The following is an 11,916-nucleotide window of genomic DNA, read 5'->3' as shown; positions in this document are numbered from 1 at the left end:
GCAGTCAGAAAGTGCCTGGAGCAGCCCTGTCATCCTGGTTCCAAAGAAGGATGGCAGCATGCGTTTCTGCATTGACTTTCGCCAGGTAAATGCTCACAAATGTCACACTTTGATGCCTATCCTATGCCCAGGCTGGAAGACCTCATTGAGCGCCTGGGTAAGGCACACTTTATTTCCACCCTGTGTAAGGGCTACTGGCAGGTGCCAATGGCTGAAGGGGCCAGGCCCTGCACAGCCTTCAGAACACCTCAGGGCCTGTTCCAATTCAAAGTTATGCCGTTTGGCCTGCAGGGGGCGCCAGCCACGTTCCAGCGGTTGATGGACCGGGTGCTTGATGGGACTGGTGCCTTCGCGGGCGCATACTTGGACGATGTGGTCGTATTCAGTGCTACATGGGATGAGCACTTGAAGCATCTCGCTGAGGTGCTACGGTGCATCCATCAGGCAGGGCTGACTGCCCAGCCCAATAAATGTGCTTTGGCGCAGCAAGAGGTGCGGTACTTGGGACATATCCTAGGTCGTGGGGTAATCAGACCCCAGAAGGACAAAATTGAGGCTATCCGCGACTGCCCGCGGCCCCAGACCAAGAAGGATATCCGGTCCTTTTTGGGGCTTGCTGGGTGGTACCGGCGGTTTGTGCCTAACTTTGCAAGCAGAGCTGCGGCTCTCACTGACCTGACCAGAAAGTCTGGTCCGGTGAAGGTCCTATGGGAGGAGCAGCATGAGAAGGCCTTCCAGGACTTAAAAGAGGCTATGTGCAGTGCCCCAGCGTTGCAGAGCCCCAACTCGCCTGACATTCCCCGCGACATTTAAACTGACTACCTTCTCCTACACAATCAAACATGCTTACACGCACACACAAACTTAGTTTCAAATGTTTGTAATTACACGTGGTGCCGGCAACCGCGACGCAATTCATTCATGCGCGATCGTTATTTACACATCTTTCTGTTACTCACCCAACATCTGCAAACATTATAGCAAACGACGTGGTACCCGTCGATTCTACTCCATATCCCATTGCATTCCGTTAGTCCATACATTGTGCACACAAACATTAACAATACACTGATAGCTCTTACTTTCACTTCCTGGTCCTGCACTTTGTTTCCCCAAGGAACATGATCCCCAGGGCAATGGCTATTTTATTCCCTGTTTGGGACAGGGGAAAGTGTTGTTTTGAGTGAGGGAAACTATTGTCACAATATAAAGTGATTATCTGTACTGTAGTGTAATTTTTATTTATTTATACATATATTAGAAGGTTATTATTGTATAATATGAAAACTATGTTGAATTATGCTCCATGTATGTCTGCCATCTATGTATAAGGGATGATGATCATTGTATAGAGAAAATGACCCTGTTATATTGGTATCTACCAATTAGAGGTGATGGATGGCTTTATTTAAAGCGAGGGATTTTTGCTCTCAGGGTGGGAGTCTGGAGAGTATCAGCTTGCTGAGAGGTTGGATACAGAGTATTGTTGAATTTGCGAATTGTGCTTGAAGTCAGAAACCGGTTGGTTGAATTGGGGGCCAAGCAGCGAAGCTGCGAGGCAACCCATAGTGATTCTATGTGTTCTTATTATTATTATAACGAAACGCTCATTTGCCATTGAACCATACAGTAAAAAGTTGGGAAATTTGGCACATTGATTCAGTACAGTCATATATTTAATCTATCAAAGTTTCAAGTCTGCACCTGGAGTGCTCTAGCGCCACCAACGTTTCAAATGTTGAATTGCATCTATGCATTTACCGTACATCACATTTTGAACATTAAGGTATATTTGGAATCCTTGGATGAGACCGAACTCAAGGCTGCCATATTGGATTTAAGGCGAGACACTACAGGTGAATAGGGTAACATTTTTAAATAATAGACATCACCATGAAACTTCCTCAGTTGATTACTTACACAAGTATGAACAAAAAATGTATTACAAGTTTTTGAAATTCGAATGTTTAATTATGCAAATTAGGCATTATCTCATTAAATATGCGCAAATTTGCATATATTTTCGGTAGATAGATCTGAACATATGATAAAGCCTGGTACAAAATTATTCTTTCATTTTGTTTGCATACAAGATAAAAATAAAATTACAGAGGGATTTCAGGATATCTGCTTTCATTACCTAGGAAATCAGAATATACTGTCCATAGCCTTAAAAAATCGCCAAATTTTTATTAAAATGACACATAAATCAGGCCAGGAATGATTTATTAACAAATCCCTCTGTAAATATCTTCAGAATACTGCTAAGTGTATATCTGGAAAGTTTGGTGTACATAGGTGCTACATAGGCTGAGATGTTTCTACTGGAAAATGATAAAAACTCAATTTGAGAAAACAGCCTTGGAACACAGACAAGAGATTCCGTTCTCAGCCTAGACTCGCCTTTGAACTTTCGCGATTGGTTGCGGTTACAAAGGAAGTGTCCATATTTGGATAGCACAACGTCATGCAGGAAAAACAGAGCTTTCCAACGGTACTACACATGTTATGTTTTGTATCACAGTCGCGGTAGAGCATGAAACGTTAGAAGACTAACTTTTGGTGAATTTAGGAGAAATATACAGGCGCGAGTAGACGAAATGTAATGAAATAAACACCTAAATGTGTAAAACGGGCTTTGTTGTTGTAGTAGTGTGAAAGAATACATGCTAAGGTAGCAAATTAGCCCAAGATCTCGAAATTGACCAGTGCATGAAAAAACGATGCTTTCACCTGCCGTGTCTCGCCTTAATCAAAAACACCTAAAAGTTTTCAAAGGTCACAAAGTTTATCCGATTTTCACGAAACTTGACGCAGATTATCTTCAGACCATGACTCATGAATGCATTGCTTTTTGGAGCCATATTGAAAACCTGTCGCCCGTGCTGACCAATCAAGTTTGGCGGCAGAGCTGCCAAACAGGAAGTGAAGTGATCTCAGCAACACTTTCGCGTATCAACACCAAACTTAGTACATTGTCTCAGGACCCAATAAGGAGGAGGCTCAATAAATTTGATGACTTTTGACCTATAGGTGGCGCTATAATTAGCAAAATTAGGTTTTAGCCTGTAACGGGTGATGTGTTTGGAATTAAAACTTACCAGTGGTTTCTGTTAATACTGTGGAAGGTCCTAAGTCCTACAGATGTGAATTTGTGGCGTCAACGTAATTGATCTGACTGCCATATTGGATTTAATCAAAAACACCTAAAAGTTTTCACAGGTCACAAAATGTATCCGATTTTCATGAAACTTGACGTAGATGATCGTCAGACCATGACTCATAAATGTATTGCTCTTCGGAGCCATATATGAAACCTGTCGCCCGTGACAACTAATCAAGTACAGGAAGTGAAGTGATATCTCAGCAATGTTTTCACATATCAAAACCAAACTAGGTATATGGGCTCAGGACCCAATCAGGAGGACGCTCAAGAAATGTGGTAAATTTTGACCACTATGTGGCGCTATAATCACAGGAAGTGGGCTCATATTTCTGCAATGCTTTCACGTATCGAAACCAAACTTGGCTCATTGACTCGGGAGCACATCCTGAGGACATACAATAATTTTAGCGACCTTTGACCACTAGGGGCACTATAATTAGCAAAACTTTCTCGTATTGACACCAAACTTGATATGTGGACTCGTGACTACAACCTGAGGACGCACGATACATTTGGTGATGTTTGAGATGTGCGTATCTGTGGGGAGCCATTGGGGTTTGTGGTGGAGGAAGTTTATCTGTGTATCCATGTGTGTGTGTGGGACAGGGGGGTTAATTGGGTGTGTGTATAATGTAGCAACATTGGGTTGCCATGACAACTCCTGTTTTTTATAGCACTTTAAATAAATCTGCACTTTTCACCACAATCCACCTTTGCTGTTTGCTGTGTCGTCACCACATCAACGCCTAACCTCAGTGTGTCCTTGTCGCCACCATCCTGTGTGGACGTGGGTTGCAAGGCCCATTTTTCACAAGGATTTTTGACGCAATTTCAAGCCCATAACATTTTTTGTCACATTCAGCAATCATCTCCTCACATTCAGCAATCATCGCCCATTTCGTGAGTACACTGTTTAAAAAAAAAAAAAAAAAACAGGTCTCTGTAGGCAGCCCAGGCTCCGAAAACTGGAAACAAACAAAGTGGGGGCAGCCTGTCCTCAAAACAAAAATGAAACACTGCATGGAATTTATGACAATACTGAAGGCAGGGGTGAGATACCTCTCTGACGTCTTTCGTTTGGTCCTTGGTTAAAATATAATGTACGTTTTTTTGCAAAAAAGCGTCTGCTAATAAATGTAAATATAAACACAAACAAATGTGACTTCCTGCACAATCCCTGACTGCGCCTTTAATAATCTAGCCAACAGGCAGCAGCGATTTCAGAGAGAAATGTCAAATTTGACAGGTATTGAGTGAGAAAATGGAGTGGTCAACTGACCAAAGCACAGAAGGAAATGGTTAAAGCAAGACAAATGACTATGGTCAAAAATTCTAATTCATAAAGAGCCAATGAGACATTGCACATTCCCAAGTCAGCATATGAAGGATCCTTGAGAGGTTCTCTCAGTACTCTTCTGGCTAAAAGTAAACGTGATATGGGCCAACAAAAGGTGGTTTGTACCTTAACCTGGCTGTCGGAAAATGATTCCCATCATACCTGATCACTGTTTTCTAACAGATGATAGTAGGATTTTCAAGCAAGCAATTTTTTTTAAAATTTCATCTTTATTATTTATGAAAATGACAATCCTTGAAATAAACCATTTTATCATGGTAAATATGGATACATATGATAACATCACTGCTGATTTGACACTTGATAACCCTCATAAGCATGACGGTATGTTAAGCTGAAGAACATTACAGTTGAATAAACATTTTGGTATTGGGAAAGGGTGGTTCAACCTTTGGGAGCTGTGTACTGACATAGAAGTGATGATATGGTGCTAGATTCTGTAACTTCTTCAGGCAGAGAGCCTTCCAAATCTTTGATTGATGGGTCAGCTCCAGCCTTGAGGAGTAGCTCCACAATATCAGCAAACTCGCATGCAGAGGCTACCACAGCGGATCAGAGAGAGGAGAGAAATAATATTACTAAGTTGACCACCATACAGAATAACATGAATCAGGTTGGGAAGAGAAACAGATAAGTATAATTTTATTCCTTCATTTCTGCAGATGTGATGTGTGTTTTTCCCCCTACTAGCTAGTGCAGAAAGGTTTACTTGATAGATTATGGTGTTGACAGATTATGTCTGCAGACCACTTATTTGAAAAGAAAATCCAGAGAAGCTGGTTCATTTCCCTGGTGTTTATGTTTGATTAGTGGTTGAAGGATCATCTGAATTGAAACTGTAAGGGCACACTGAATGAAAACCACATATAGTAGCCCATTGACATTGCCATGAACCTGCGCCTGACTGCTGATCCTCAATTTATGCCCCACTGACAATCTATGTGGTGCTAAAAGGGCTCTGTGGCCCCCTTAGAGAAATGGAGGGGGAGGAGAGTTGCATTTTCTTAACTCAGTTAACCAGTCACAGCGCTGATGCGTAGAGATTCAGCTTTGCTCTGAGTGCTTTTTAACGCTAGTGTCAATCGCATTCTCCTCTTTCAGAAAGAAAGACAGAAAAGCCCACCTCCCTCGTCTCCCCTGAAATGGGCTGATGTCAGCAGAAAATGCAGATTGACAATGTGGCTTTTAACCTCAAGTAAACGTGGGAGGAGGGGACAAGCATGAGTATAAGGAATGGAGGGGGGCAGCATATGTTGGGTAAGACTAGGTTTCAGGGGTGGGGTGGGGTTGGGGGGGACACTTAGTACAGGTTCCTGTTTTTTTCCCTTCAAATTGAATTTTATTTTCCTGTGTGTGTTGGGCCTCTGGCTGTAAAACTCACTGGCCCCAAGAGAGCCATTGAGGAGAAGAACAATTTATGGTGTGCAGTAAACCCTCAATTAATCATTTGCCAACTACTGTGGCCCTAGTGCAAAGAGAGGGAGAAATGAATTTTCATTCTGTGTTATTTGTCTCAGAGTTAATTGCTTTTTAAAAAATTATTATTCATGCATGTCTGTGCCCAAATTAAAAACCCTATAGATTCTGGCTCAAAAGCCACATTCTCTGAAACCACTATTGTGCCATTTGAGCAGCAGACAGCAGTTCTACTCTGCCCCACGGACAGATGGGATAGCTTCACACCAAGGGCTCAGAGGCCAGGAGGACCGCCCATAGTGGGTGGTGGGGAATGAGCAAGGTGGCTATGCGACTTGGAATCAGTGTTGATTTCCTCTGGGAGCCATGGTGATTATCACACACTCACTCACGCTTACAAACACAAACACAGACAGACAGACAGACAGACAGACAGACAGACAGACAGACAGCACGCACACACACGCACACACACACACACACACAGGTGCAAAACTGAGACCTTGAGATGGAAAAGGGGAGGGATGAAAGTGACACTTACGAAAAACACCAAAGAAATAAAACAGCGGCTCTGATAGGTCTGTTATGCATTGTTTGTACTGCAGTTTAAGTCATTTGATGTATTTCTCACATAGTTAAGCCTTCAGTCACAGGGAGAGTCAGAAGAAATTGCAAATATGGTAGCAATATCATTTGTCTCATCATTGAGGACATTCCTACAGAGAAAAGTATATAATACAGCAAATGCATTCATGAAAAATCATCTTGATTCTTTGATGATGCGCAATCTTACCATAATGTAGTGCTGTCTGGCCTTCATTGTCCTGTGAATGAATAAATAAATAAATAAATAAATAAATAACAGAACAGAACAGAACATTTGTTGAATAACATGAAACCACACCGTAGTTCCAGAATCAATAAATAATCAAACTTCCGACCAATCTTACGTGCAAAGACCTTGTAATGGATATTCAATAGCGAAGGAATGTAACCAACCATTACTGGCTCTTGATGTTCACTTAATCACTCTTGTCATAAAACGTGCAAATTCACCCTAAACAACAACCCATGCCCTCCATTCTTCTGCAACTCCCTAATCCTGTTCTTATGGATATCTATTTCTATTTGATATGGCATAAATTACTCTATCTGAGGGGAAACTATGAAAAATTCTTGCTTTAAGGGATTATGTGTGTGATTAAATATTGATTTTTACAAGGTGAAAAAAATGATTTAACACTTTCCAGATGATGTAACAGTCACATATGAAACACAGGGCTTTGCCAAAGAAATAACTAAACCTCAAGCATTGCTACTTTGACATGGTATCCAGTGTGAGAATGTGATTTTCATGCTCAACATGTCCTGAATATAATGCAGCCACTGTCTGGAACATTCTTACCATTGTTTGTTTGTTTTTTTTTATTATTATTTTTTTTTTAAAAAGACAAAAATGCTTTTTGGAGCAGTTCACAAAAATATCTCCTGTATCTTGTTAGCGACAGATAAAAACTCCAGACAGTTAAGACTTGCAGAATTTCATTATTAAAGGTGCTATGTAAAATGGAATATAATTTAAGTAGCTTATTCAGTACATTGAAAACACATTTGCAGTAGCTACAGTAGGTAACTAAGTGGTGAGGAAAAACAATGTATTTCATAAACAGAAAAGTTGAATAGGCAGTAGTTTTCTTTCTCTCATTCTGTTACAGACTAGGGTGGCAGGTGTTTACCGAAATACCCATAAGGGGGATGTTGATGTGCACAAATACATACAGAAATAATTAAACTGTAAGGGGTTTAGTAGCTATAATCTGCTTTCACTAATCTGCTGCACCAGTCTCCACCAACTGAGGCTAATGGAGTGTTGTGTGGCTCACCAATAGAGCAGTTTGAGTGCAGATGGAGTACACTGAAAGCTTGCTCTCATTCTTTCAGTATTGTTCATATGCAGACAAGTTGAAAAAAACATACTCCTACAGATGCATATCTGACATGTAAACACAAGTATGTATTTTTGTTTAGTGCATTTAGATCCAACAAAACCTAAAATATCACAAAAAAAAAAAAAAAAAAAAAATTCCCTGGGTACATTTGACATACATACTGTGAGAGCGACAGGTATAAATGAGTGGAAGATCAAGGGGCAGTCCACAGGAGTGCTTTCTGGGCCTTAGGGAATGGATTCAACCCCAGAGACAAATTCATCCTCTATAACAATGATTATGGCTTTTTTGTATTCCATGATTTCAGTTAAAAAAATAAAAGCATCTGCATTAATTGTTTAATATTGTATATTAGAAATGTGTATATATTTTTACCAGACACCTTTCTAGATGAGTGATCCTGCCATGTTATTTGCAGTTGTTAACAGATTTCCTTTAGACACAAATTCAACACTAGGGTTACACCCTACACTTAAAAAAGAGAAAGGTCTTCCAACTCAATTCAAACTGTGTGGTGATATACAGATGCTAAAATCATTTGCAAAATGTATCCTACTATCCAAGACATGAGTAAACCACTGATGTGACCATTGTGTCCAACCATAAAAAGCTTTTACGGGCAACCCGGCAACTGTTCAGGGCATATGGCGCATGTGCTCAAAGCTACTGTGTGTTTTATCCCTTAACATGATTCCAAATCATAGCTAAAACTCACCCACATGCCCGAATTATCTATTCTTGTCTCAGAAACAATGGTGTCCCTCTCTTTCTCTACCACGCATTCCTCTTTTCTTGACAGCCACATTAAACAAGTGGGAAAACATGGACAACTAATTATGATTTCTGATCAATGCCTGCAGCCAGAGCGGACTTCTAATAACAATCGCTCTCAGAAGGAGCAACTCAGCAGAGGGACATGGAAAGCAGGAATCAATAGAAACCACCTGCATTCATATGCAGATAACATTAAGATGAGCAGGTGCCATTAATCAGAGTGAAAGACTGAAAAAATAATCTCATAGCCATAAGCATAAGGGACAGGCATACTTCAAAAGACCCGTGTCACAACCCAGGCAACATACTGTACAGTGTTAAAATAAATGCTCAAATATACCAAGGCTTGTATTAATTTTTAGAACCTTTGCTGTTTATACATGTTGTGTGTATACTGTTTGTATGATAACTGGTTATCACATGATCGTAATGAGAACTGGTATGTTCATATTTTGAACCATCTGTTCTGCCCTGCATTTGTGTCAAAAGCTGCCTACTTCTTTCCGCTTATTTCTAACTACTAAACTAGACTACTGAATGTGTAGTATGCTTGATTTTATATAGGGATGGTTCTGGTTGCTGAGTTATGCGCTCTGAATGGTGTCCATGCAGTAGGGGGTGCATTAAAAGGATCAAGACACTCGGGCTGTCTAATTCAATCTAAGCTACTTTCTAGTGCATAAAGTATTAACCCTGCCAATGTAACTGTGAGAGATAGCCTGGCTGTGAATTAGTGACCCTCAAAGTGTCCTTGATGTGTCAGAGCTGCCGCCATGTCTCCCCCTTCACTATAGGTGAATATGCACCCCTATGTAGTAGCTAAACTACTTAGCTAATGCCGTAGATCCTTATGGATGTCTAAGAAACTCATGCAAAATAATGTGGTTTATTATTTTTACCCTTGTTGGAATGTTGAATTGACTAAAAAGCATAATTGTATAGCTTATGTTATAATTAGCCTACTTTATCATTTATAAAAAAGTTTATTTTCAAAATCAGATTTAAAAGGAACAGAAGACCAGATTTGCTGACCAATTTACTTTGAATAGGAAAATATTTCCATATACATTCATGAACCGGTAGTGTGTAAGAACATGTCAACACAGGGAAAGTTGAGCCACAATACCTCATATTTTTGATACTTATTTGAGTCAGGCATACTACTAAAGTTTCAGTTGATGAAACATACTGAGCTGGTATTGTATGCATAGGCTCCGATTTATGTTTCTGCCAGTGGGTGCTCAAACTGTTGAATTTTTAGAACAACCTCTGACCTGGCCAAAACTGTACGCTAAATCACCTTTATTGACATACTATAACTTCTAAATGGACTAATACATCTGCATACCGTTGTTCCTTCAATTGATCCAATCTAGCATCAACCTTAAAGTTATTTTATCAAATTAACTTGAGCACTGGAACATCCATTGAATCAGCACCTATGGTTGTATTAGTTTTATCTGTGCCTCATATTTCCCTTAGCTATAGGTCAACTTAAGAAAAAACTGGCTCAACCTGCCCCGCTATTCAGGGGGGTAGGTTTGGTCTCAGCTTTGGTAGGGACACAACCTAATAACCCCCCCCCTCCCCCACCCACACAACAACAAAAAACAATTTGATGCTCTTTTAATTGAATTTATATTTATAAATGGTGCACTGTCACTTTAAGGGCATTGAATCTACATGGTTCTTATGATCTTTTGCCAGCTTCGAAAATATCCTATGGCTAATCCGCAAAATCTAGCATTGTTTGTCTGTGCCATAATAGCACATTAACAATGATATGCATAACATTACTGTAAGTTGGTATAAACAGCCTTCATTGCTTTGGAAATGGAAGCATGTAATGACATGATGTTAGCTAGACATTTTCAGTTTGCAATTAAAATTATGACAATCGGCAACATGTTTCTTCATGTACATGCTTAGTTTAAGGGAAACAAATTATTGAAGACTTCAAGACACTACACAAAAGCAAACACAACTATTTATATTCTTGTCTATTTTCCAAATCACAGTGAGTGCAGCCTATGTTAAAGTGTAGTGATGAAGCTTTGGTGAACCACTGAAAGACAGCAGTGTGAAGCTAGCAAAATCCAATATGGCCACCATATGTAGATTTTTCAACATAAAAGTCCTTACCCAAACCAGTATATGTAACCAAAAATACTGATTTACTTAAGGACTTTTATGTTGAAAAATGATAGTGTGGCGGCCATCTTTTTTTCCAGCTATTGTCGCTAGCTTCACACTGCAGTGGTTCACCAAAGCTTCATTTGCCCATCACTATTAAAGTGCCCTCTCACAGTTTATACATTTTTAGAAGTGGGAAACAGATAACTCTACAATCTCCTCTACCCTTGTCTTTCTTGCTTTCACATCTTTGTCTTAAGAGTTTCTTATATTAAAAAGGAGATAACAATTAACAATGACAAACCAGCTGGAACCTGCCACTAGGCGATCTCTCACATTTGTTTGCGCTCAAGATGCGTTCCCTATTAAATGGTGTAGCATGACATTCATGTAGATGTACTGCATAGTGGAGATTGAGAGGACCCAAAATTCATCCTTGCTGGTAACATGCTGTTGGTGCTTTTTAACATTGTAAATATTCTCTAGGAAGTGTAAAAAGCAGTTTGCAGTAAAGCTGCTCCTATTTATTGGCTAAATTTTGGTGCCCCCTTGGTCCCCCTGGTGCTTGACTTCTCGGAGTCTGACACAAACGCGACAAGTAGCCTATGTTTTGTCACTTTCACGTTAGCGTCAGATAAATCTATTTCGGTTTCAGACACTCAAGTGATAGCATGTCTAAACTGGTTGTCTTGGACATGTACACTTTATGAGAATATCAAAATGAATAGGCTACGTCCTCACCTCAAACATAATAGTTTGGTAAAATATTGGTAGGGACAATTTTGTCTTCCCAAAATATTGGTGGGGGACAAGTGCCCATGGTCCCCATGCAAACTTATGCCCTTGCTGCTGTTGCATACACTTTTTTTAACCCTTAGAACCCGATTGACGCAAAGTGCGTCAAAAAACACACCCTTTCTTCTCTGTTACATTGCTCCGGAACGGTTCATCGCAGCGAGATGAAACCTTTATTGCACGACAGAGCAGAAGTGGGGCTTTCCAACGAGACTACACACTTGTCTGTACGATCAAGTATGAAAATTAAAAAAAATCATGAAATTAAATCAAATTGCATCATATTTACAGTCTATACTTCTCTGCATTCACCTGCACACACATTA

General features: G+C 40.0%; 1 protein-coding gene across 1 annotated transcript in view; it reads right to left on the bottom strand.

Moving 5' to 3' along the window:
• Positions 1 to 4,712: 4,712 nt before the first annotated feature.
• acbd6 (acyl-CoA binding domain containing 6) overlaps positions 4,713 to 11,916 on the bottom strand; it is a 120,499-nt gene continuing 113,295 nt past the window's right edge. Inside the window, exons 7-8 of the mRNA XM_076277784.1 lie at positions 6,733 to 6,763; positions 4,713 to 5,062 (exon numbers count right to left, since the gene is read on the bottom strand). Of these exons, the coding sequence (XP_076133899.1) occupies positions 4,908 to 5,062; positions 6,733 to 6,763 (186 nt within the window). The 3' untranslated portion in view covers positions 4,713 to 4,907. The remainder of the gene's footprint in view (positions 5,063 to 6,732; positions 6,764 to 11,916) is intronic.

This window comes from Alosa pseudoharengus, unplaced genomic scaffold (genome assembly GCF_046254945.1).
Source record: "Alosa pseudoharengus isolate Yale_2024_CS ecotype anadromous, Long Island Sound unplaced genomic scaffold, YU_APseudo_1.1 YU_APseudo_1.1_scf_11, whole genome shotgun sequence".
Taxonomy (NCBI): domain Eukaryota; kingdom Metazoa; phylum Chordata; class Actinopteri; order Clupeiformes; family Clupeidae; genus Alosa; species Alosa pseudoharengus.
Note: the sequence above shows the minus strand (reverse complement) of the source record. Positions and strands in the feature narration are given on the sequence as shown.